A 25241-nucleotide genomic window follows, 5' to 3' on the forward strand; every position below is an offset into this window, starting at 1 on the left:
GTCTGCTTAATGTATCTGCTTCAACGTTGTCGGTTCCAGCCAGGTGAACCGCCATAAGCGTGATGTTCCTCAGTATGCACCAGTCCCAAATGTCCATTGATAGGTGTGCTAAGGCTGCAGATTTTGTGCCCCCCTGCTTGTTGATGTAGAAAACTGCCGCTACATTGTCTGATGCAATTTGGACAATTTGACAGCATAACACAGTCTCGAAAGGCTTGAGGGTGTTGAAAATCGCCAGAAGTTCCAGGAAGTTGATGTGTTTCCTCGCCTCTCGTCAGTTCCACGTACCTTGGACCCGAAGTCCCGAACATGCCACACCCCATACCAGGAGGGATGCGTCGGTGTACAGAGTCACTGTTGGCCAAGGTGGTTGAAACGGGGTGCCGATCGACAGGTTGTCTGTGATGGTCCACCACGTTAAAGCGTGAAGGACTGCATGCGGGATCTGAATCTGCTTGGTGGCAGGATCTTGTTGCGGTTGAAAAACAGTGTTGAAGAACAGTTGAATGGGTTGCATACGTAACCTGGCATACGGGACAATGGCAATAGCAGCAGCCATATGCCCCAGTAGTCTCTGAACGGACAAGGCTGGAACCGTTCCATGTAATCGAATCCGATGAATATGGCTGCATAAAGCATTCTGACGTTCCAGTGGGAGGAAAGCTTTTTCCCGTGTCGAGTCGAGTTGTGCCCCGATGAAATCGATGACCTGCGTGGGAATAAGGGTCAATTTGTCACGGTTAATGCAGAGGCCGAGAGCACTGAGCAAAGCGCAAGCCATTTGTATATCAGACAAGAGAGCTTGTTCGGATTGCAAGATGATCAGCCAGTCGTCTAAGTATGGGTAAACCTGTACTCCGCGAGTCTGCAAGTGTGCGCATACCAGTGCCATACACTTTGTAAAGACTCAAGAGGCTGTGGCCAAGCCAAAGGGTAGGACGTTAAACTCGAACAGGTCAGATCCGACAGTAAAACGTAGAAAGCGTCTGTGTGAAGGATGTATGGAAATATGAAAATAAGCATCCTTCAAATCCAGTGAGGCGAACCAATCCTCTCTTTTCAATAACAGAAGAATGTTCTGTAAAGTGGTCATCCGGAACGTCCTTGGTCTGATGTACTTGTTAAGAGTTTGTAAGTCCAGGATCGGACGGAGACCACCATCCCTTTTCGGGACTGTAAAATATCTGGAATAGAATCCATGCAATCCTTTCGAGCAGGACAATTTTTGAATCACTCCCTTGAGAAGTAGCTGTGAGACTTCATCGCGTAGCACCGATAAAGAAGGTGTGAAGCGAATCGGGCTCGAAGGAGGGATAACATTGAATTCTATCCTATATCCGAACGAGATGATAGATAACACCCATCTATCAGATGTAATGGACTCCCAAATGAGGAGTCGGCCCTGGAGCCGGTCCCCAAAAGGGAGAAGGGAAGGTGGTGCTGGAATAGAGAGGATGGTTCGTGCAAGCCGTCAACGTGGGTGTTTATCGGTATCGAATCGCCTACGGCCTTGGGAAAAACGCTGTTGTGCTTGCTGCCTCCAACGCTGCCGTTGTTGGTATTGTTGGGTTCGAGGGTAGTTTTGCTGGCGCGGATAATATGGTTGATTCTGGTAGGATGACCGGGGCCACTGCCACTTATGTTTTTGCAGGAGCTCAATGCGGCATGCGGTTAGGAGTGATTCATGAATCGCATTTAATTTTCGGTCAGTCTTCTGGTGGAACAGACCGGTACCATCAAAAGGAATTTCCTTGATTCTGCGCTTCATCTCATCGGGGAAATTACAATTGTGCAGCCACGCATGTCAGCGTAGCGAGATGGCATTGACGAGGGCCTTTGAATCAGTGTCTACATGGTGACGAGTGGCAGACAGCTGTTGTACCGCCACCTGCATTGCCTCCTTAATAAAAACCCTGGCAAGGTCCGCTTGGTTGTCCAGAAGGGAGGAAGCGACGTTATCCAGTTTCTGCATGATAAGGTACTGGTAATGTGCCAGTGTCGCTTTGTAGTTCGATATGCGCACGCCGAGTCCAGAGGCCGCATAGACTCGGCGCGCAAACATATCGATTTTCCTCCCTTCCTTGTCCCGAGGAGCGGTATGTCCCCTGGACTCCCTGCCCTGGGAGGATTCAACCACAAGAGAGTTCGGTTTTGGGTGACGGAGCAGGAAGGGAATGTCATCGTCCCGAATTCTATACATAGCCTCATATCTGTGGGAGGTCGCTTGTGGTTGGGCCAGTTGTTCCCAGGGTTGGACCATAGCCTGGCGCAGTGTAGTTATAAGTGGAAGAGCTATGGATGCGGACTGCTCTCCCCGAACGACATCATAGAAGCGATCTGTCGAAGGGCCTGGGTGTTGATGGGCTTCAATTTCAAGCGAACGAACCAAGCAGGACATGAGCTCTGTGAACAAGACATGAGGTTCGTTGGGTGAAGCAGGCCCTTGATATGCGACAGCCACATCAGGGGATGTGGAGTCGCAAGACCTCAGAGTCTTCCACATAGTGCGGCCGGTCGTCGTTTGAGGAGGAGGAGGTTTCAGGGGAGGCTGGGCGCCTCGTCTCCATATGCCTGGAGGTGGATGGCACATCCCTCAGGACTGATGGTGATCTCTGCTCACGAGGGAAATAGGGATATGGCTGGTACCCACCCCAGCCGGGGGAGCACCATATCCCAGAATCAACCAACTTTCATCTCGACGCTTGGATGAACGGCTGCGACCTCTAGGAGGTAATGGTGAGGCCACATGAGATTCAGTCAGTGGCATGGGTGTTGGTGAGCGTTCCCTCGGCGGGGAGTCTCTGATTTCGCCATCAGAGATGGACTCTCGAAGTGGCTCCTCCTGTTGCAGGGAAGGCATGCTCTCAGGCTGAGTGGTTGGCCTGGGGGATCCCGGTGGTGTCACCTGCATAATGAGTTGCAGGGCCGGTCCTGAGGGGGTCAGTACCATGGCAGACATCAGTACCGAGAAGCCCGATGAACCTGAGCCTCGTTATTTTGGGCGGTCAGGTTTCTTGCTCTTGCAAGTGGGCTTATCCACCTTTTCCTTCTTCAACTTCTTGTGGGTGGAAGTTTTATCCAGACTGGTATGCTTGCGCTTCTCCCGTTTCTTAGTCGGACGAGAAGGCAGCAACTGAGCTCCCATAGAAGTGGCGCCCTCGTCCGAAGGACACTGAGGAGGGTTGGCAGAGGTCAAGGAAGGACGCTTCGCCGGAGTGCTCACGGTGGAGGAGGAGTGCTGAGGAGGCGTGGACGAAGAGGAAGCAGGCCATAGGAGCAGTTGGTCGGACTGCATTAATGCCTGATCCCATGGGAGACTTCTGAGACGATTCTCCCTGTTTTTCCGCGCCTGCTTGGTAAACGCCAAGCAATGACCGCACTTGTCGGTCCTATGCCCCTCGCCGAGGCAGAGGAGGCATAGATCATGTGGATCGGCCGGCGACATTTTAGATCCACATTCAATACATTTGCGGAATGCCGCTTGCTGCACCATTGCGGAAAAATGAAGAAAAGAGGACAGTATAGAGGGTAAGATAATATTTTTGTTTTTTATATATATATATATATATATAGAGAGAGAGAGAGAGAGAGAGAATTCAAGAAGAAAACGGACAGAATCGGGGAGAAGAACAAACTTGGAGAAGTTTAAACTTTTTGAGAAAAAACAATGAACAGGCACAGATCTATAGCGAGAGACGAACAGGCACGAGACACAGTGAATGGCGGTCGCAAAGACTGAGCAAAATGGCGGACACTCCACTCTATTTATACCACAAAGGGGGGAGGGGAGCGGAGTTTTCCCGCCAAAAACCGTTAGCTTTCTAATCTTCCGGCCTAGGCACTGCACAGGCGCAGCAACCCATATGTGTGATGCACAGAGGCCACGACGAAGAACAGCTTTTGTGGAGCAATTTGGAGCAGTGAATGGGCTAGCTGCACACACGTCCACACTCAGCACTGCTCCTCTGCTTAAAAATCACCATTTCCAAATGCAGATTTTTCTTATTGAAACACAATCAGAACAAGTTAGGTCTCCAAAGTGCAAAAAAACAAAAACCCTCTCCCATGTAGACCCCCTTTTAATGAAAAATCTTCAGTATATTCTGTCTTGAAAATATTTCAGTTACCAAGCAAAAGATGATCACTTCAGCAAAAGGAAGAACTAAATAGGAGCTTGTTGGGTACTTATGTTGGAGTTGTGGGATCTTATTCCTTTGAGGGTTCCCTGAATTATTTTAATATTGAAAAGCAATGAATGCAGAACGAAGACAATAATTAAACATTGAATTAAACCTGTGTCAACCATTTGCCCTGAGGGATGCTTTTTCTTTAAAGGAAAGTATCCATGTATGTATATGTGTATGTATGTATCAGATTTATATCCCACCTTTTTTCTTTTTAAAGAACTCAAGGTGGAGATCATTCTCCTCCTGCTGCTCTCCATCTTATCCCCACAAGAGCAATCCTGTGCGTTGGCTGGGCTGATATTTTTTTGCTCCCATGAATGTAAGTGAGGGATATGGAGACAAAATAATAAGGGCTCGTAAAAGCTATTTCCAGACTTTGCTATCAATTCTTCCTGCTTGGGAGAATGTTTAAAAATTGTTAAGGGAACATTAAAGGGTAGGGTATCATTACAGCTACGCAGGTGGAAAGGAATATCATACAGTCATTACAGACTGGTGGACCAGGCTAAGGGCTATGGAAGGAAATTATAAATAACTTGTCTGACAACACGGAATCACAGCATTCAGAAAAACTGGTGGTTTAAAAGGGGAAATGTTGGTAGGTACCGACTAGGCAACTGAAATGCTGCTCTTTGGTCTATAAAAGTGTAACCCATGCCAGTTTCATTCTTTCCAATATATAATGGAGAGTGGAGAGATGAATGGTAAAGGATCTTCTGGAGAGAGATGAGACACATGTGAAGGGAAGGTGAGTGTGTGTGCATTTGTTGCTGTTGTCACATGCTGTTGACCAGTCTCTGACTTATGGTGACCCTGACGAAGGCCCTCCAAGATGTCCTATCCATGACATCCCTGCTCTGTTCTTGTAAATTCAAGGCTGTGGCTTCCTTTATAGAATTGATCCACCTCATAGTTGGCCTCCCTTTTCTTCTGACTTCGATTTCCTCTGCTTTATTGACTTCTCCAGTAAGGGCTGCCTTCTCATGATGTGCTCAAAATGCAACAGCTTCAGTTGTGTATAGATATATTATTCTTTATGAAACTATAGTTCCTCAGTTGTTTAAACAGGATTTCAAGCTTTAAACTGTGACTAAGCCTTATTGCAAACACAACTCAGGCAAACCTAATCCTGCTAAAACGTTGTGATACTTAGCTGTAGTTACTCTCACCTAACAAGATTGTTCCGAGAATCTGTGATGTCTCTGAACCCTCCCCTCCCTTCATCGCTCTTTTATCAGCCCCTGCCTTATCTTGGATGCCATCAACTGAAATTAAGGTTTGTCTAAATTCTTTTCAGGGATCAGAGTTTGCTCAATGTATCCAGTTCCACCTAATCTGCTGTCCTTGGCCACCAGCTTATGCCTGGGTTCAAGGATAGGCTGGACAAGCACATGGTAGGTATTTCATGAGTGGAGCTGGATTGAGCCAAGCATCAGACTAGATGGCCTGGGAGGCCCCTTCTGACTCACACTGTTTCTGTGTTTTTCTTCAAGATCTATGGGGTAACAATGACAGAATCAGCTGAATTATCACGTATTAATTAGGACAAGATTATGTTGCAAAACAGTCTGCTTTCATTCATTCATTTTATATCTTGCCTTTTTTCCTTTCAAGGAACTCAAAGTGATTTACATAATTCTCCTCTCAATCCTATCCTCACAACAACAACCTTGTGAGGAAGGTTGGGCAGAGAGTCTGTGACTGGCCCAGTCACCCAATGAGCTCCATGGCTTAGTAGAGCTAGAACTTGGATCTCCCGAGGCCCAGCCCAGCTCTCCTAGCCACTGCACTGCACTGGCTTTTCTGCAGAATTCTGTTTGGTAGTAAAATGCAGAGCTCCTATGCAGCTATCACAGAGGTCATGACACTGCAATACAGGGCTTCACCTAGGAATCTCAGGGCCTGATAAATACTCTACTGGAGTGGTTCTCAGCTGGTGGTGCATGAACCACTGGGGAGAAACACAAATAGTCTAGATGGGACCCAGGGTTTTCCTAACACTTTCTAACAGTTCACTCTCCCTAAACCCCAAGTGATATGCCATCTCCTACCAACCCTACCTCCCACAAATGATCCATCAGTGTCCTCTTATCATCTAGTAGCCACATTTTTACTACTAGCATGCCAATGGAGTTATTATTTTTGTTTGCTTTTATTATAGCAATAACGTTGGTTCTTAATACCCCTGCATTTTTATTATCTTTCTGTTTTACAGTTACTATAGCAGAAAAGAGTATTATTACAATTCTCAACTACTAAAGGAACATTATTTTTGTTTATGTTTAAAAACCATCACAATAACCCTGACTTGCAATAACATGTCTTTACAACTCCATAAGTGAGAAATTTAATAACAGAATGCATATAAACATAAAATCATCCTTCCGTGAAAGAGTGGGCTTTGGTTTCTAATATGGTGTAACCTAGTTTATTTGAGCCAGTAATCAATGGAGCACCATGTACAAAAGGCTGAGATGCACCAATAATGTGAACTATCTAGGCCTCTACAGTTTCAGAAGGGATTTATAGGACTGGCAGGCAGCTATCTGGACAGGACAGGCTCCCATATAAAGAACGGGAAGTTGTTCTTCTGTCCTTGCTTGACCCTGAGAGCAGAAACTCATAAGTCTAGGTCCCAGCTCCAGGAACTGATTTTCAGGGGATTTCCAGCTGGGAAAGTCTCCTCAAATCTTTATTCTGGGTATAGTCAGCCCAAACCCCAACCTGGTAACTGACAGCTGTCTTCTGCTCCCAGCACAAGAAAAATTAAAGCAGTATCAGTAGCAGAAGCAACAGTAGTGGGTAACTACTACTAGCAATAATGGCAATAGTAGCAATCCTAAATACGAATTCAGTGCAGAAATGGCAACGCAAAAGTCACTGAGGGTTTTAAAAACTGCTGCATTGCAAAGCTACATGCTATAAAAGATACACAGCAGAGCGAGATAATGGACATCAGTTCCAATCAGCCAAACGTATTATGCATAGCATGACCATCAAAAAGAGTTGTGTCAATAAAAGACATTACTTTCTGGTATTTCTGATGAGCAGATGTCCTGGGTTTTGTTGATTCATTTCTGGGACAGCCATTTCTCCCCCTCACCCTCTCTTACGCTTTACTTCCTGTGAAAGGCATTCAGAATTGTCCAAGTGAAAGGGAAACAGCTCTGACGGGGTCTGATTGCACAGCGCTCCATTTAACAGCTGTGTGTTGGAAATACTGGAAATGCTTCTCTTAGAGAAGTGGTTCTGTTAATCAGCATTTTAGCTCGCTTCGTCTCTCACACCTCTCAAAGTGCCCTCATATCGAAACCCTCTACTTCCCCAAGCCTCCTTTCACATAATAGCACAACAGTGATAGAGTTTTAGGATTTAGAATGTATAGCATGAGCAGCTTTCATTTGATTTGTCTATGCAGAGTTGGCACTCTGGAACACAATTTCACAAATTAAAGTACACAATGGATCTCTTTTAAATATATCTATTTATATAATAGAACTCAGCGATAGCCAAGTTTCTTTCCAACTTGCACATACATTTTACCTGAGTATTTCACTCTAAAATACTTTATTTCAAAACAATTTAGAGAACACATCCTTTTATTCAGGGTAGCGTGAATAATCTTACACACCAGCACCATGTTCCAGTGCATAGGTGATTACTCCTCAGAAACAGTCATTTCTTATAAAACATACCTACAACAATTACTCCTGAAAGATTTCATTCCTGCAATTTAATTTGAAATATGTCCTGAAAGATCCTTGAACCTTACTGTGAATGTAGCCCACACTCTGATCTTTAACCTGTTCCGAAATGATTCCCTTTTCTTTTCTTTTTATTCAGTAATTGGGTGAATTAAAAGTTCAGATGGGGAAGCCATTTGGGTGTGGGGTGTTGACTCAGAGAGTTTTCTGAAACATGTGATCCTTGCAGGAAATAGTGTTCCTGAGCATGTGGGGAAGGCAGGGAAGAGGCTTTGTGCTACCAAGATAGGTGGCTTGCTTCTGCCATGATTCACCAATATTCCCAAGCAAAACAGCACTGTACCTCTCCCTTTTTGAGCTTACTGCATGGGAACAAGGTGGAGCAAGGAAGAATTGAGTTTTTAATGACAAGCTTTTTGTTACATATTCTTTCTAAAACTCACAAAAGTGGTTCCATTTTTAAGATTACTTGAACGGATGCTCACAAAAATAGCTGTCGTTTTTGAGCAGAATGCAGGTATGTTGATACATTCCCAGTTAGATTCTAAGAGCTTAAATACTTTAAAAAGTCCTTCCAAGCTACAGAAATCCTAACATACAGACAGCATAAAAGACGATGGATTCAAAAAGGGTATGTGCCAGGGTTCACAAGTCTGGCGTTCCTGATAAAAGCGGGGGGAGGGGGGAGAAAAACATAACAGGCTCACTTGAATGTATTAAACAGAATGAAAAATGTAAGCCAATATATTTATGGATCTCTGCCAATTTGGTGTGACTTTTCTATAAACCCAGACTGATATATAGGTGCATGGGAACAGTTGACTGATGAGCACTTTATATTATGAAATTTAGTCAGTCACAGACAAAGATGATATTTTTTTCCTGAATGTCAAACCAGCATTCAATAAACTCTGCAAAAGATTCTCTGTGTTCGAAAATAGAAAGATCTTCTTGCATTGCTTTTTAACCAACAATCAGTGAATGCTCAAGGAACATCTACTAAGAAGATCCCTTCTAGGTCACACTAGAGACCTTCTGTATTTAAAACCTTGCTTCCTTAGTGGCTCATCAGCTGCTTATGGGAACCCTAAAGCACTGCACTATAGATAGCCCCTTATTCTTATTTTTTGTTTATTTTATGGCATTTCTAAATCCAATTAACAGAGTCCTCTGTGTAGTTCACACAGTGTAGGAACGAGACCCACGTCTCCTAAAATAAACCCTTCCAAGTTTGTTGCCTCAGGTTCTGAATTTGAACAGGAAGAAGAGGTGGGATTGGAATGCTTAGCAGATGCAGAGATTAAACGAAGAGCCTAGTGAGGACCGTGCCACATCCCGTTCTGAACAGGCAGAGTTGGATTTGGGGACACGTAACATTATTAGTCCAAGCATATGGAGTCAAATTAAAAGAACAGCCAGTTGACCATCCTAGTCGATTAGACCACAAACAGCATGAACCACCCTGAAGGTGGAGTCATCTCTGATTGGGAATGGAGAAGAGGTACACAGTTTGCAATCAACAGTGACTATTCTAATTTTTCTTTGTGTCTTTTGTTATCAACTGCTTCAGCACTCTGGCTTGGTATCACAAAGTCAGCCTATCTGGCCAATTTTAATCTAACAGACTTTATTTAGAAAGCCGTTTGTCCTCACTTGCTCGAAAGGAGAAGGGGCAGAGACCAGTGCCTGACACAGAACTTTGAAAAGAACAATATACTGAATACAATTTTAAAAACCTAGAAAAAGTCCATAGAACAGAATCTATAGCCACCTTAAAAGGCATTTTTATAGCTAGAAAGGTAGGGATACAAATGAGATAAAAGAATTATCAACACAGAAATCAGCATGGAACCTCCACAACTGCTATTTCTTGTGGCATTCTCCTCTGACCCTGGCAGTGCCACGTAGCCATTGTGACTAGTAACCATACACATTTGTTTAATCCTCCTTTAAAGTCTTGGGGCAGTGAATCCAAGAGTTCAGCTACAAGCTGTGTGCAGAAGTTTTCTTTGTTCTGATTTCTTTTACCACCCTTCTGCTACATTGGACAGTTCTGGCTTCTAGTATTTTGAGATAGTAAGGAAACCCCACCCCTCTCTCCACTTTATACCATACAAAGTGTTATACACCTGAATCATGTCTCACCTGATTCATCTTTTTTGCTTCAGCAAGAGCCAAAGCAGACTTGACATAAAAGATGTAGTAAGCAGAGGTGGCTTTTATTCTTTTTTATTTTAGAAACAGAGAAACAGAACAAGTCAGAAGGGGTCTCCTGGGCCATCTAGTCTGACCCCCAGCTCCAGCTGGCTCTGCTCACAACATGCCCACCATCTCTGGCCCATCCTTGAACACCCTCACCAATGAGGTCTCAACCACCTCCCATGGAAGCCCATTTCATACCCTTGGGGTCCTAACTGTCAGGAAGTGCTTCCTGGCATCTAAAGGGAACCTTGGTACCCTGAGCTTCACTCTGTTTGAGCACATCCTGCCTTCCTCTGCAGGGAGAACAGGTCTGTACCCACCTCCGTGTGACACCCCCTCATATACCTATGTGTTGCCAATAGATCCTCTAGGAGTCTCCTCTTCTCCAGGCTGAAGAGACCCAGTTCCCTCAGTCTTGCCTCATACAGCTTTCCCTGAAAACCAGGACAGCTTAGTGTGGGGCAAGAGGACCTTGATTCCTTCTCCCCGTTGCTGTGGGTGCAATCTGGATTGAGGAAGGGACATCCCTGCAATTTATAGGGCCAAATCAGCATTTCTTCAACAAAATGGAACACTATTCAGTACCCACAGCTGAGGTTCCCCCAATGCCAATGAAGGTCACCCTTTGTGAAGCTTAATGCATGTAATGGCTTTCACGGCCTATGAAGTGTGCGGATCTATTGCAGCTTCCCACCTCCCCTTTCTTTAAAGAGATACTCTTTAAAGTACTGGACCTTCTTTTGTTTCAAGCGGTTTAAATTCTGTTTTAAATTATGTATAGACATTTTAGGCTCTTTTTTACTGAATCTGTATTTTATTTTACTGTGCAGAGCTTAGACAGTCAGTGTTGATTGGATGGTATAGACATGTAATAAATAACGTCAGAGAGCCAGTGTGGCAGGTGTGAGGCTTTGACTGTGGGATGAGGACCTGGGAGAGCCAGGGTCCAGTCCCCACTTGGCCATGAAGCTCACCAGCCAACCTACTTCACAGGGTTGTTGTTGCGAGGCTAAAATGCAACTAAGTAAGACTGCTTGGGCTCCTCACAAGAGGAAAAATATATTGAATTATTAAATAATAGTTTACAGTTTTAATAACAAGAAGAAGAGGCTGTAGGCATGGGGCCGAGATCTGGATCAAGATCGGAGCAGGGGCCCGACTCCCAGGAAGTGTCCATGCTGACCCTGTTACGGTCCTCATCTGCATCCGAGCCAGTAAGGCATACTTGCTGCCAGTTATTTTTAACATAATGCTGGCTGAGGCCCTGACCAGCTCCAGTTTTTCCTAATAGGGGACTGTCATGATAATTTTGGCTGCCTTTTTCTATGCCATTTGTAGAAATGCAACATTCTCCCCTTTTTTCTTCTCTTTTTTTCAGATGCTGATGCAACAACAGGAACTACTTGATTCTTCTTTTAAATGATCCTTAGCATGGAATTTGTCCTGTTCACACTTGTTGCAGACTGGGCCAAGATTTTGACTGAGAGTCCACCACAGTCTCAAGATCCTTTTCCTGATCAGTCACTGCCTGCTCAGATCCCTACGTGGTGTTCATGAAGTCAGGATTTGCTAAGTCGGTTTTGACATTGCTATTTGCCTTTTTTTTGCCCATTCATCCAGTCTGGAAAGATACTTTTGCAGCAACACAAAGTATTTTGTGTTGCTTTCTTTGCAGCAACACAAGGAATCTCTTCAGCATTTCTACATAACTCTTTTTTGTTGTTCAGCACACCTTTAACGCCTATTCCTAAAGTTTGAACTGCCTTCTAAGCTCTTTTCCTGTTTCTGATGTACTGAAAGTTTTATTACTTCTCCTAATGTATTTAGCAATACTTTCCTTGAATTTCTCTCTCTCTCACACACACACTTCATTTTTTTCTTTTTATCAAAGTTTGTTTTCCCTTTTTGTTCTTATTTAACTCTGTTCATTAGCCATGAAATGAAGCAGTATTTTTGATCAGTAGTACAGACTCTGTGTGCATGTGTATTATTGTGTTATCGAATAACCCTTAATATTTGAAATGATCAAGCTATTTTGACTTTTCCTTTTAAATTTGGTTTATTACTCCCTTCATTTTTGGAACTTGTCTGGCAGTTTTCCACTTATTTATATGTTGAATTTTATGATCCAATGGTCCCTGCTTACAACTAGTTCAAACACACGTCTGTTTTGCACCAGATCTCTGGTTTCATTTAGGACTAAATCCAGGTCACCTCCACTCTAGTCAGTTCCATGACCAATTGTTCCAAAACGCTTGTTAGGGAATCCTCAAATTTTGCCTTTCTGTCATATCTGGAACATGCATTTTCTCAGTTTTATAAGGGTAACTGAGGACATCCATGCTAATAACTCTTTCTCCTCTGGATGGCTTTTTCTTTTTATTCTCTATCTCAAAATCATCCTAGTCATTTTGGACAGGGCATCCCCAGTTCTGTATTACTTCTGAGGTCAGTCCTGGATTCTGCAATGGTTCTGCGGAGAAGCCGACATTTTCTTGTTTGTTTTCTTTCTTTCTTTCACACACAAAGTAGCATCACCCGAAATAAAACCATCTATCCCAACTGATAGGCAGTTAACACCTACACTATTCTGAAAGAACTTTAATACTTTTAAATAATATCTGGGCTTGCTTTAAGGAATGTTTTCCTTTCTGCTTCTATTTCATTGTGTCATTTTATTGTTTTAAATTGTACATTACTTCAAGAGCCCTGTTAGAGAAGCAATTATTAAATACGGGTTTAACAGCTAGATGCATATAATAAACATGTCTGTGCCTTGATATATTACTAAGTTATATATCAATGCCACAGAATCTGAAGATGTAATTTTATGGCCTCTCCAAAACATCTGGGAGAATACTGACTCCTATAATCTCAGAGCAGAGATTGAAAAAGCCCCATCACAGCTGGAACAGAAAAAAATCTGGGTCTGTCCCTGACACCCCCCCACCCAACATGCTGTAGACTCTACAGTGTAGAGGCCACGGAGAGGAAGAAGAGGCTGAGAGCTTACGCTGAGTCCTACTGGCATCCCAGGAACCTTCCTTCCCTGGCATTTTAACTAGAAGGCCAAAAATGGCCATCTAGGCAAATTGCATGGTGTGAGGCAATAACCCGCTGCTGCAGCTCCCCACTTCATATGTAGGCTGTTCGTAAGACTTTGAATTCAGAGGCTTGCAAGCAGCAAGGGTGCAAAGCTTTGGATTGTCGACTCTCTTCTGACCAGCACAATGCTGTTTCTATAACCAGTAGCTCTTCCAAACTCGGCATATTCTTTGTTGACTTTAAATAATTCGGATCTTAGATGAACCTAGTAAATTTAGCCATCACGCTTATACAGTTGTTTGAGGTGGGTTTTTTCCCTTCCATCTCTCTTCTAAATGTCTGCGTTATTTATCTCTTTCCTCTTACCTCCCATGAATTTGATCTACTTTGGTCTGTGTTTCTCTCCAGAATTTTTTCTTTTTTGTTCAAACAAAATGTCCTGTTTTGGCTTTTTAGCTTGATAGGAAACCTATTTATCTGCACAGCGCTTCTCCTTAGTTGCCTTCACTATTAGATTTGTTTTGTAGCATCTTCCTTGAACACTTTCTACAAATTCCTTAAGGAATTTTGAACAAACTGCCCAAAGCAAATAACTTAAAGAGAAGAAAGAGAGAGAGAGAGAGAGAGAGAGAGAGAGAGAGAGAGAGAGAGGATACAAAATTATTGCAACAGAAAGCAAGGATGACTTCACGGAACACAAGCTTCCTGTCACTTCCATTTCTGTGCTAATGCAGTTATGGTCCCCAACAGAATGGCCCAAAACAACCCAAAACAACCTCTGTTTGTTCTGGATTTGAACAAGATTAACTCTGGCATCTGGGTATTATGGCTTGTTTTAACTTCATCACAACAAATTTATTTAAGTTATTTCTTTAGCTACTCTTCAGCCAAAAAAAGGCTTCCAGAGCTGCTCACAATTGATCTGAAAGCAAGACAATGACCAAGCCACTCCAACTTCCCAGAGAGTTTCCCTTTACTCAGTTACACAATCTATTAGTTGATTGACTACAAACAGAGAGCACCAGTTGCGCAGGGCAGAGAACCGCATGCAGTGGCATGTGTCTGTCCCAAGAGATTACAATCAGCATGAGAATGGAGGGAGACAACAGAGAGATGAAAGAACGACAGGTCCAGAGGTAAGAGAGAACAGTATAAAATGGACAAATCAAGTGTAACAAGCCATAAATGTGAGCAAAGTATCACCCAAAAGAGTACAAAAAAAGAACAGATCGGCATAGAATTTGCATGTGCAACCACATATGGATAGGTGCACATTTCCAGGCATCTAGCCATGGACTGACCAGGTGGCCTGCCAAAGTGCTGGACCACTTTACCATCTGTGGACTGAGTGTCTAAGGGCAGATACAAGGCCTCTGCTACTTTCCCTCCTTAGGGCTCTTCATCATTATATCAGCTTTGGACTGGAAAGCCCATTGAATACAATATGCCTTCAATCAGACCACAGTCCTTTCTTCAAAAAGACTCTGTCCTCTGTAAAGTAGGACATGGGGCCACCTAAGAACACTCTTTGCAAGGACCTTACTCTGTATCAAGCAATGGGTGAGAGAGAGAATTTATGTCTTAGCAACTGTCCTTGTGCACCATTGTTAAGATCCTTATTCCGAAATGCTATAAGAAGCTGACACACTGTCCTGTATTATCCAGCTATCAGAAATGCCATTTTCTGGATCAATGGAGGACTCGGTTGTTTCACAATACTGGTTATACAAATTGTACCTGTGTCTATAAAGCATCCAGTTCCTCTGTGATAAAATGAAGGCTGACCACCCATAGACATGATGCTGACCTGTATCTAGCCTCCTTCTGCAACATCACCCTATGATGTTGGCTTTAGTGTGAAGCTGCAATGGTTAGTTCAGTCCAGAATACCAATACTAGCTTGGTATTCACAGACTTTTTCCATGCAGGGAAACAAATAATGCAGAGGGAAGAGCTTATAAAAAGGGCTCTTTCTAAGACTACCTTATCAAGTTACTTTTGAAACACTGGATTGGTCATGACCAGATATTTTAAATGTTTGTGATAATAGGTTTTCACCTGCAACTAAAATGAAATCTAGTCGCTGCATTCACTTCATTCCTTCTCATTATCATGACTCTTTGATAGTGAATCCATATGAATGTGGATTGTTACTTTCCTTGGGCAGAGTCCTGGACCTGGCGTTTGCTTATGCCAATCCTATAAACATCTAGATATTGATAACAGAAACTGTTGTTGCTGCAGTCATCATCAAAATGCGTACTTAACTACCGTGTTAGTAAGCTATCAGTTCCGCTATTTCCTCAAGTTCCAAAATATATTCTCATGGGCCAGAAAGGTATCTAATGGATTCTCTCGATGTTTCACATATATTAGGAAATGCAAGGCAACAATTCCATTTCCCTGCAAAATGTAACAGGTGACATGACCTGTGACTGGAAGGACTAAATTACACAAATATGTCTTGAGCATATCTGCTGTGCAGATTTCTTATTTGCTATTATCCTCGAGAATGTAGCAAAATCCCAGAACTGTCACTCATTTCATTCAAGATTCAACAGGTTCAGAAATTCAACAGTTTAATTTGTTAAGAAATAATGATCTTTTGTCAGTTTAAGTTACAAAATTCTGGCATAATACATGTAGAATTTTTTACATTGGATTTGCTTACTCCCCATGATCCTCTGTGGGTGCTTTGATTCTATTTTAACTCTTCATAAGCGAGTTCCATTTTTTTATTATCTACAAACCATTAATTAACCAGTGAAAACTGAATGGCCCCATAGACAGGTACCTCTCTGTCATACCTGAGGTTTACTTACAGAGCACATCAACTTTCACACAACTAAGCTCATTCCACAGAATCTGAACTGGTTGGTATATTAAAATATCAAACACAGGCCATTCAGCCTATGCAGAGATTCATTCTGGGTTTCCCCTGCACAACCTTCTCCGCCACTTCACTGTGTGATCACCAGCTTTCTTGTTCCTGCTTCAAGAGAGGTCTGAGCAAGGAGTACAAGAGGGTCCAGTGCAAGCTTAGGCATGTCAGCTGGGATCCAAAGAATGACGAATGGTTTAGCTTGCCAAGCTTGCGTTTAACAACGGCATGCCCAACCATGCCACATAGTAGCCCACTTCTGAATCTAAGAGAAGCAACTTGTAATTTGGCTTGGAAGTCTGCTGTTCAGGTAGATACAGTTCTTTGGTGCTGCTGTTTGGATCCTGGCCTCAGAGAGAAAGAGGAGGCCAGCAAAACCGTACATAGCCTCCTCTAGGAATTTTTATTAGCTCCCTACCCTTTCGTAAGATTAGGCTTCCTCAATTCTGGAGAAGCCTTGGATATTCAACCCTGGAGAAATTTGACCCAACCTGCATGCAACAATGCACAATCATTTCAAGAAAGCTAGTAAGCTCCTGCTTGTGCATCACTGGTACTCCCTTTTTTCTTTTTGATCCATGTTCTTTTCCTCCATTTGAACAAAATGCATGCCTTGTACCTTGTAACAGCTCTGGATACTCATCTACAGTGCATGGATAATGCTTCTCAAAAGACAAGTTAATTTTTCTGAACTAGAAACTCAGTTGGGAGCCCAATTGGCACATATATTTGTTTTACATTCAACGTTTATTTGGCACCACTGCCAGGCCCTGGCAGCTGCCACTATGCCTGCCTTTGTCTCCCACCCCTCTGCGTTCCAGCACTGAAGCCAACACCTGTGGCTGCATAAAAGGCTAAGCACAGCAGCTGCCGGAGTCAGATGTCCGCAGCGAAACGAAATTCTAAAGCATACGAGTTTGGATGCGTGGCTGGCTTCCTCCTCTAACTCCTTTCAAGGTTCCCTTGGATGCACGCTGTCCAGGATACTCCATTTATCAACTGCCTGTCAGCCAGCATTACTGACCTTAGGTTTACTAGTGGCCTTGAATACCCTCATTTTACTAACGATGCCCCCAGTCATGCCAATGAGGTAGTGCTGAAGGAACTTCCTGGAAACAAACTGCATGCTTTCCGACATGCCCTGCTGTAAGACAATGGAGCAGAGGCCAGCTGTGCTCCGGCATCGCTAAGGAAGGTATCTGGCACAACACAGACTGCTTAAGCAGGCTGGGCTTGTTGTCCCGTCGAGTGTATTACAGCACTGTCCAGTTTTCTCTCTGACAAATGTGGTTCCTATGCTGCAAACAAAAGAGTCTTCCCACATGCATCTCGAAACAATTCCAGCTTTTTACTCGCAAAGAGAATGGAAGCCCTGGGAGATACTGTGTGGTGAGTAAGGCCTGGCTCACCATTTCCCATTATCTTTCTGCCCACCTGCATGGGACATCAAATGTTTCTAACACAGATCCGCGCAAGCAGAGGGACAATGCTCAGACAGCCAGGCCTGCAGTCCTGCGACCTGCTGCATGCAGCTGACCATCAGGTTTGCCAGGGAGAAACACAGGCAGAGGCATGGCTCCGAACCATTGGCATAACGGTGTATCGGAGAAGCAGCTGTTGTACCTAGATCCAGTCTATCAACTGTGAAGTTGCTGCCTAGTCAAAACGCTTATCTGTAGCAGTAAATATTCCATTTTAGCCTCAGGAGCTGTAAATCAAGATATTCATAGCCTATTTAAATGCATCCAATAGACAGTGGGAAGTTTGAAAAACAGGACATGTGGAACCGACATCAGCTTTGTTAGATTTCTGAATTGGAGCGTCCAAAATAGCTAATATGAATGAATCACACACACCTGCTTCTAAATAAAGAGTTCTGGATATAGTGTGCCTGGTGGCATTTGGGGACTGGATGAGGAAAAATAAAGTGAAACTCAGTCCAGGTAAGATGGAGGTGCTGCTGATGGCTGTCTGTCTGCTGATGGCGCTGCTGTTGGTCTGTCTGGGCTTGTACTGGCCAACCTGCTCTGGAGGGGGTTGGACTGCCCCTAAAACAGGAGTGAACAACACACTGCCTGTAGGTTGTACCTGCCTACCCTGGCTGTAAGCACGCGTCCTTTCCACCCCCACAGCCACTGAATATGGGGCAGCTGCAGCAGCAAAAGAATCCATAACTAGCCCCAAAAGGTCTAAGTGGTAAACCAGAACAGTACCCAGAAGACACCACATTTAGACGCAAAGCCCTGTTTTGAAGTTAAATTCGGCTTTTTGGCCACCCTTGTGCAAGCTGCTGGTTGTTTTGCTGCTGCTCAGATTCAGCAATATGAAGCAGCGAGGGTACACTCTGGGAAGGTGAAGTATCCCCCAGAGCCTTCAGGTTGTGCATTCCTGTCTAAAAGACTAATTTTGTACACTTTGGACGCATCTCTGCCACTGCAGGCACAGAAGCTGTCTGTAGAAAACTGTCGCCTAGCCAAAGGGTGACAGCCTGGCTCTAGTTGCATGTGCTGATTTGGACCTCCTGTCTAAGGTCCTGGGGCTGCCTTTGAAGACAACCTGGGAGCTAGTTTGTTCAAAATAGGGCAGCAAGAAAATATGCTGGGATAGGCATTGTGACCATAATATGCAGGTTTTGTTTCAGATTTCATGATTATTTTATGCCAGTTTAAGTTCCTCATTAGGCTCACTTCAAAGCTTTAACCTAGTATTTACCAGACATTTCAGAGCTTGGAGCCACAGGATGCAGAGGAGAGCCTATCCCTGTACATCCCTACTTACACTCTGAGATCATCATCAGTGGCCACAGTCCAGGCACCCCGACATTCTTAAATTCCCCAACTACTCAAACGTACCCCCTTTCAAGGGTAGCTCTCCTTTTGTGGAATGCTCTCCCTGGAGAGGTCTACCTCTTGGTCCAATCAGTCAAATATCTTGTCTGCACCAGTAAAAAGTTCCCAGTGATTGCAGGGAAATGAAGATAAACAGCACATGGCAGAGTATTTATAGATATTTTGGAACAAGGAAGAAAGCGGTGATAATTTTTCACACACACACACACACACACACACACACACACACACAGAGGATGGGTGGTGTTTTTGCTGCCAGACGTTAATGCCAACTACTAAGATGTGGGCATCTTTCAGTATCTGAATATATTTCCTTGCTCATATAAGGATTTTTTTCCTTAAAACTGTAAGAAAGGCCCTATTTTTTAGATTATTTACCTTGCTGTATCTTCACCATGACAACAAGCTTTTGCATTTTTAATCTGGCCTCAACAAGATGTGCAGGGCCTTCCAGATTGCTCACCATTTGAAACCTACAACATCAAAGGTTATGCAGGGCTGGAACAAATTCCAAAGCTGTCAGCTTCTCTCTCAACAGCTCACCCAAATGTATCAGATTACCTGTCATCACAGCCTCTGAGTGGTGCCCCCCACCCCACTTCATGTTCAATGTGACACTTTTTATCTGAGCAATTCTCCATTTACTCATTACAATAAAATGCTGTGGCTTAGTCCCCTGCCTGATGCATGAAGATGCATGTGCATCCTTGCACGGCAGCTGTTGCCTGGCAAACCTGCCTGAGTGAGCCGTTCCATCATGGTCAGGGTCTCTTTCAACGGACATCACCACAATTTCCAGAGGAAATTTCACTTTATAGTAATAATTATTAATCACTGTCATGGCACTTTTCATGCAAAAAATGTTTTTCCATCTTTATTTTCCTGACTTTCATAATTGTACTTCCCAGCGGGTCACTGTTCATCCACTTTAACAGACAAGGATGTAAACAAAATATAGATTACAGCAGCTTCTCCAAGATCACCAAGCTCTTGCAGATCCCACAATACCAAACTATTATCAACTGGACTATACCGCCTCACTCAAGTATATCTATTCCATTTGCAAGATTTACTGTCTGGTCCAGAAACCAGCAGACTATATGCAGCTGCCTGCAGGAATATGCATACCTGTTGGGAGTATCCCAATCCAGTTCCAACCATGTGCACATAACTCTATAAACTGCAGCCTCCATTCAAAGCCGACATACAGGACCACTGTAAATTTCATGGTTGTGGTGGGACTTCTTTATGCACCCATGATCAAGGCACGTGCTCTCTTACTAATGTACCATGTTGAGTTCACAAGTCATTGAAAACCAGTTAAGGTACCATGAGTTTTTTGCTCATCCCAGCTTCTCTGTCCTCCCCATCTGGATTTGGGCCTGAGAGACCCAGGAAAAGCATGATCCATGGGGTAAGTTTTAAACAAGCATAAATTGGGAGACACATAGTTCTGTCCTGAAAACAAGTAATAGGTAATTAGCTTGCCTTTTATGCAATTTAAATTACAGTAATCAGACACCTATATTTGCATTTCTAAATTAGCATGTGCAGATTTGTTGGAAAAAAATATCCTGTGAGCCTGACACCCTGATTTCTTAGCTATCTAACATAGCCCCTGACTGTAAGACAGTGAACATTGTTGGTTGCAATGTTTTTTGTGCCACTGACTTTTCCGATGTATGGTGTTCAGGGTCAAACAGTAGCTATATATTGCTTTCCCATTACTAATTCTTTAAAAAGTTCCCCTTTGACAAAGTAAGGCAGAAAGCAGTTCAGCAGTGACAGTTTGGAGGGCTGAGCCAAAGCAGTTGCTTTTAGAGAACAATTCTGCCAGCACTGAAAAATATCCTATCTTTGTGGCAACTGGGGTGGAGGGTCAGTTATAACCTATGTATTCGTCCAATGAGGGTGAAGGCAATGCACTGAGAAAACTAGGGCTATGCAACATGGTCATCCCATGCACTGCATGATCCCAAATTGGCTGTGATTATCCTCCCAAGTAGCAGAAGAAGGAAGGAAAAACAAAAAATCAATCAGCCAGCAAAGCACACTGCAACATATCTGAAGCAGAATGGGGAAATAATCCCCCCAACATATTTTTAAAGAGTGAGCATGATTTTAATTCCAGCATGTGCACTGAACATTTTAGTCTTCACAAAGTCTAGCACTACATTTGACCTGAAAATAGAAATGGGGGGATATTCTGTGCAATCCTAGTGAATATCCTCTACCTAAGGAATGGGAAACCATACTTACATAAGCTATTCTTAGAATAACTCAGAAGAATCAGTCAACAAAGCTCTTTGTTCTTGTTAAGTAGGATGTCAAATATCCTTGTGCAGTTCCCACCCACTATGTGAAAACACAGCTGGAGGTATGGACACAGCTGGGAGGTTACAGTCATTCAGGTCCAGTGGCATAATTTTAAACAAAAAGAAGTAGGATCAGCCAAGCCAGAATGGCCAAAGAAGGAACCCCAGACTAAGACGCTGCACCTCCTTCAGGAGCAATGGTTGCAGCAGCAGAGGAAAATGGGTACCTCTAATGGTGATGGGGTGGAGGAACTGCCAAAGGGCAGCTCCTGGGCTGCAGCAGTAACGGAAGGTAGAGGATTTTCAACAGACAACGTCAATGAAGTTCAAGCTAACTCTGGTTAGCACTGTGCAGAAGGCGGCAGTGGTAAACCACTCTGCATTTTCTTACCTTGAAAACCCTATGATGAAACAAGGGATAGTGCCAGCAGAGGAGGCTCCTGGATCTGAAGGCACTCAACTATTTCAGAAGAACAAAGGACAAGTGCAAATAGCACTGTTGTTAATCATGCAACCAGATCAAAATGGAAGCCTACTCCGTGACGTTGAGCTGTGGAAGTTTTTTCCGACCCAGGCCTTGTGCCGCATGGCAAAGCCCATAGGTCTGTGATGCACAGAGACCATGAAAGACAAGGTTGGATTTTGTCATCCATCTGTTCAGTCTGTATGCAGAACATATCATAAGGAATACCAGTTTAGGATTAGAGAAAGGAGTGAAAACTGGTAGGAGACACATCAATCATTTAAGGTATACAGATGATACCATCTTAGTGACAGAAAGGTGCAATGAATTGAAAATACTCCTGATGAAAATGAAAGGAGAAAGTACAAAAACAGGACTGCAGCTGAATACTAAGAAGACAAAAATCATGACTACAGAATTCCACTTCTTTACTGTCAACAATGAAGAAATTGAAATTGTAAAAGATTTTGCATACCTAGGCTCAGTCATCAATTCAGATGCGGACTGCAGCCAAGAAATTAGAAGAGGACTGAGACTTAGAAGGACAGCAGTGAAGGGACTAGAAAAGAGCATCAATCTTAGGGCTGTTTCACTGGAGACTAAGGCTAAGATCATTCACACCACTGTATTCCTGATCACTGTGCGTGGATGTGAAAGCTCGGCAGCAAATAAAGCTGACCAGAAGAAAACCGATGCATTCAAAACACAGTGCTGTAGGGAAACTTTGTATTTGTCCTGGAAATACTGGACTGACATAAAGACAAACAAGTGGCACTAGATCAAATGAAGCCAGAACTTTCCCTAGAAGCAAAATGACAAAACTGAAGCTGTCATACTATGGGCACATCATAACAAGGCAAGACTCACTGGAAAGACAATCATACTACAGAAAGTCAAAGGCAGAAGAATAAAAGGGAAACCAAATATGAGATGCATCAGCTCCATAAAGGCTACAGCCATGAATTGACAAGAGCAGTGAAAGGCTGTCAAGGACAGAACATTTTGGAGGCCTTGCATTCATAGGGTTGCCATAAATTGGAGATGACTTGATGGCCCACAACCACAACAGCCTGATAAAAACAGTCTTTTGAGTAGACACCGCATTTTCTGGTGAAGAATGGCCAGCTTGTTTGCAATTAGTCAAAACGCCTTTAACAAAATGAAAAAAACCTCGGTCATTCATCTATTTTAACATTCTGTTATCAAAGAGTATAGGCTGTATCCAGTAGAGTCTGTCCACCAACAAACTGACATTCCTTAGGTGGGACATATCCCTGCTCTCCCATGAAGCTTCCATATCTCCCAGATCTGCTCTGGAGGATTGGCAGACCCTCTTGGGAAGACCCTGGGAAGGAGTATGGGGCCTGCAAGTAGAAGAGGGGAACTGAAAGTCCCATTGCATGACCAGAAATATGCTTGTGTGAACCTGGATGTAGTCTCTATCAACATTATTGTGTTGCACATTTTCATAGGTTTCATCACATTATCTAACCAATTCAGCCTTGGAACCCAAAATATTATGCATAATAAACTAGTTAGTTTGCAAGATGCTAAAACAGTTTATTGCTTTTGCTGTTACAGATTAACACAACAATCCCCCTGGATTTTTTCAAATGCAGAACAATCTCTCATAGTCACCAAATCATCTCCATTACAGAAACACACTTGGTGCTTTCAAAGTAGCTGACAGAAATTTCTGAAGAATGATTTACAAAGCGTATTCTCAAAAATGGAGTTCTGAGGCTGCCCTAAGAATGTAATTGCATGCTTCTGCCTGGCGTGCTTGTAATTAGACTTTGGAATTTAGATGAGAAAAGGTGAATTCAGGCTGGGGATTTTTATCTTAATTTTTTAATGGATAGAGACTCTGGCTTTGGATGAAGGCAACGAATGTTGATTTATTTTCCCATTTGATTTCTAATTAATTCAGCTTGATCACAGAAGAGATTGCAAAGCAGAAATGACTGGAAACGTCAAGGGCTCAATACTGACAAGGGTTACATTTCAAAGCTTTCTTTTCTGACCATTTTAGAAACAGTGAACAAAAATGTCTCAGTAAAGAAATACAGCAGATAGCAAGATCAAACATTCATTCTATTATGCGTTTATTGTATGATACAGGGCATAATCCAGCCAAACTCGAACACTCTTCTTATATGCTTCAATCCTTGAATTGCTCCACTGAACTCAATTGGACTTAGAAATCATTGGCTATGGCTGGATTGTGCTTATTTGCATTTAAGGATTATTGTCAAACAGCCCATCAACAAGAATATAAATAAGTGGTTTCTTAAATGCCTCCTTTTAAAATTTGCTTTTCATTTTACAGTTCCTCATACATATCGCTCTTATTTTATATCGAATTTCCACAGCCATGAAGGTAAAGGAGCACAGATGAAGTCTCAGATTTCGAACAATGCTCTATGGGCCACATAAAGTTGTTTCAGGACTGCTACATACACCCAAGAGGCTTATAAATTATCCACTTCAGCAAATTATGAATGCAAGGCTTTCCCTATGATCTTTTGCTATCTAAGGTACACAAATGCATCTGGCAGTAGCTGAGGGGTGCAAGAAGTTATGCTATTACTTACCCCTATCTGTGTCGTAAAGGAAGACGAAGCGGCTCCATTTATAATGGCCCAACAAACTTAGCAGTGCTCCTTGTAAGGAAGGCCTCAGTTGCAGCACAAACTGACTCTCACCCTCGGTGGGAAAACTTGGCGTGATGAGGGAGATGTGCAAGGCGCTGCAGAATGAGGTCAAGGTATGTACTGATCTTTTATCATACAGTCCAAAAATGGCAAAAACTCCTCTTGAGTACTGGGAGCAGACTGAAAGAAAACACGTGGAAAGACAGGATCAGAACAACATGGCAATAAACAGTTCCTGTTAGTATCAAAACAAGATCGACATCATCTATGAATTAGGCAGGGGCAGGGCACTCTCATATCTCTGATTAACAAAATGAGGGGCCAGTCTCAGTGCCCTTTTGACTGGTCCAGCCCATGCAAGTACAAATCCACATCCTTTGAAGAGAAGGCCCATAGTTCAGTAGCAAAGTAATAACAGAGTGTTTGGCTGGCATGAAGACGATTCTATAGCTAGGAAAAACTCCTGTCCGAAAATTTCTGGAAGGCCTTTGCCAATCAAGATAGACCAGTGTAAGCAACTGCCATCAGCCTGAGCTAGCATAGCCACTGAGGAGGGATGATGATAGTTGTGTCCTAACCATCTAAGGGGCCACAAGCTGTTCAGACTTGCTGAAGATACTACTGAGCTAGAGGTACCAATGATCTGACAAATTCCTATGTTCCTGTGAATATATGCATTTCTCAGCCCATTTCTATGCAGCTTTATTCAGAACTAAGCTCTCCCAGTTTACTCTCCAGTATGTGTATATACAGTGCCTTGCAAAATATTTACCCTCCCTGGCTTTTCTGTATCCTGTATTGAAACGTGAATTTAAAATACTATAATGGGTTTAATAGCCATTGTTCCCACTTGATGAACATAACATACGCCATGCTGTGAAGATGCAAAAAATGTTTGTGCCACAAAAGTGAACAAAAATAGAATGGCACTTGCCGGTTGC

At 43.2% G+C, this 25241-nt stretch overlaps 1 protein-coding gene across 3 annotated transcripts in view; it reads right to left on the bottom strand.

The window, feature by feature from the left end:
* GRIA4 (glutamate ionotropic receptor AMPA type subunit 4) overlaps nucleotides 1-25241 on the bottom strand; it is a 276464-nt gene that overhangs the window by 145381 nt on the left and 105842 nt on the right. For all 3 annotated transcript variants that reach the window (XM_044442477.1, XM_044442476.1, XM_044442478.1), the window contains exon 3: nucleotides 24241-24480. In XM_044442477.1, coding sequence (XP_044298412.1) covers nucleotides 24241-24480 — 240 coding nt within the window. The remainder of the gene's footprint in view (nucleotides 1-24240; nucleotides 24481-25241) is intronic.

The sequence above is a fragment of the Varanus komodoensis genome, unplaced genomic scaffold (genome assembly GCF_004798865.1).
Source record: "Varanus komodoensis strain SLA01 unplaced genomic scaffold, ASM479886v1 scaffold4, whole genome shotgun sequence".
In the NCBI taxonomy this organism is placed as follows: Eukaryota; Metazoa; Chordata; class Lepidosauria; order Squamata; family Varanidae; genus Varanus; species Varanus komodoensis.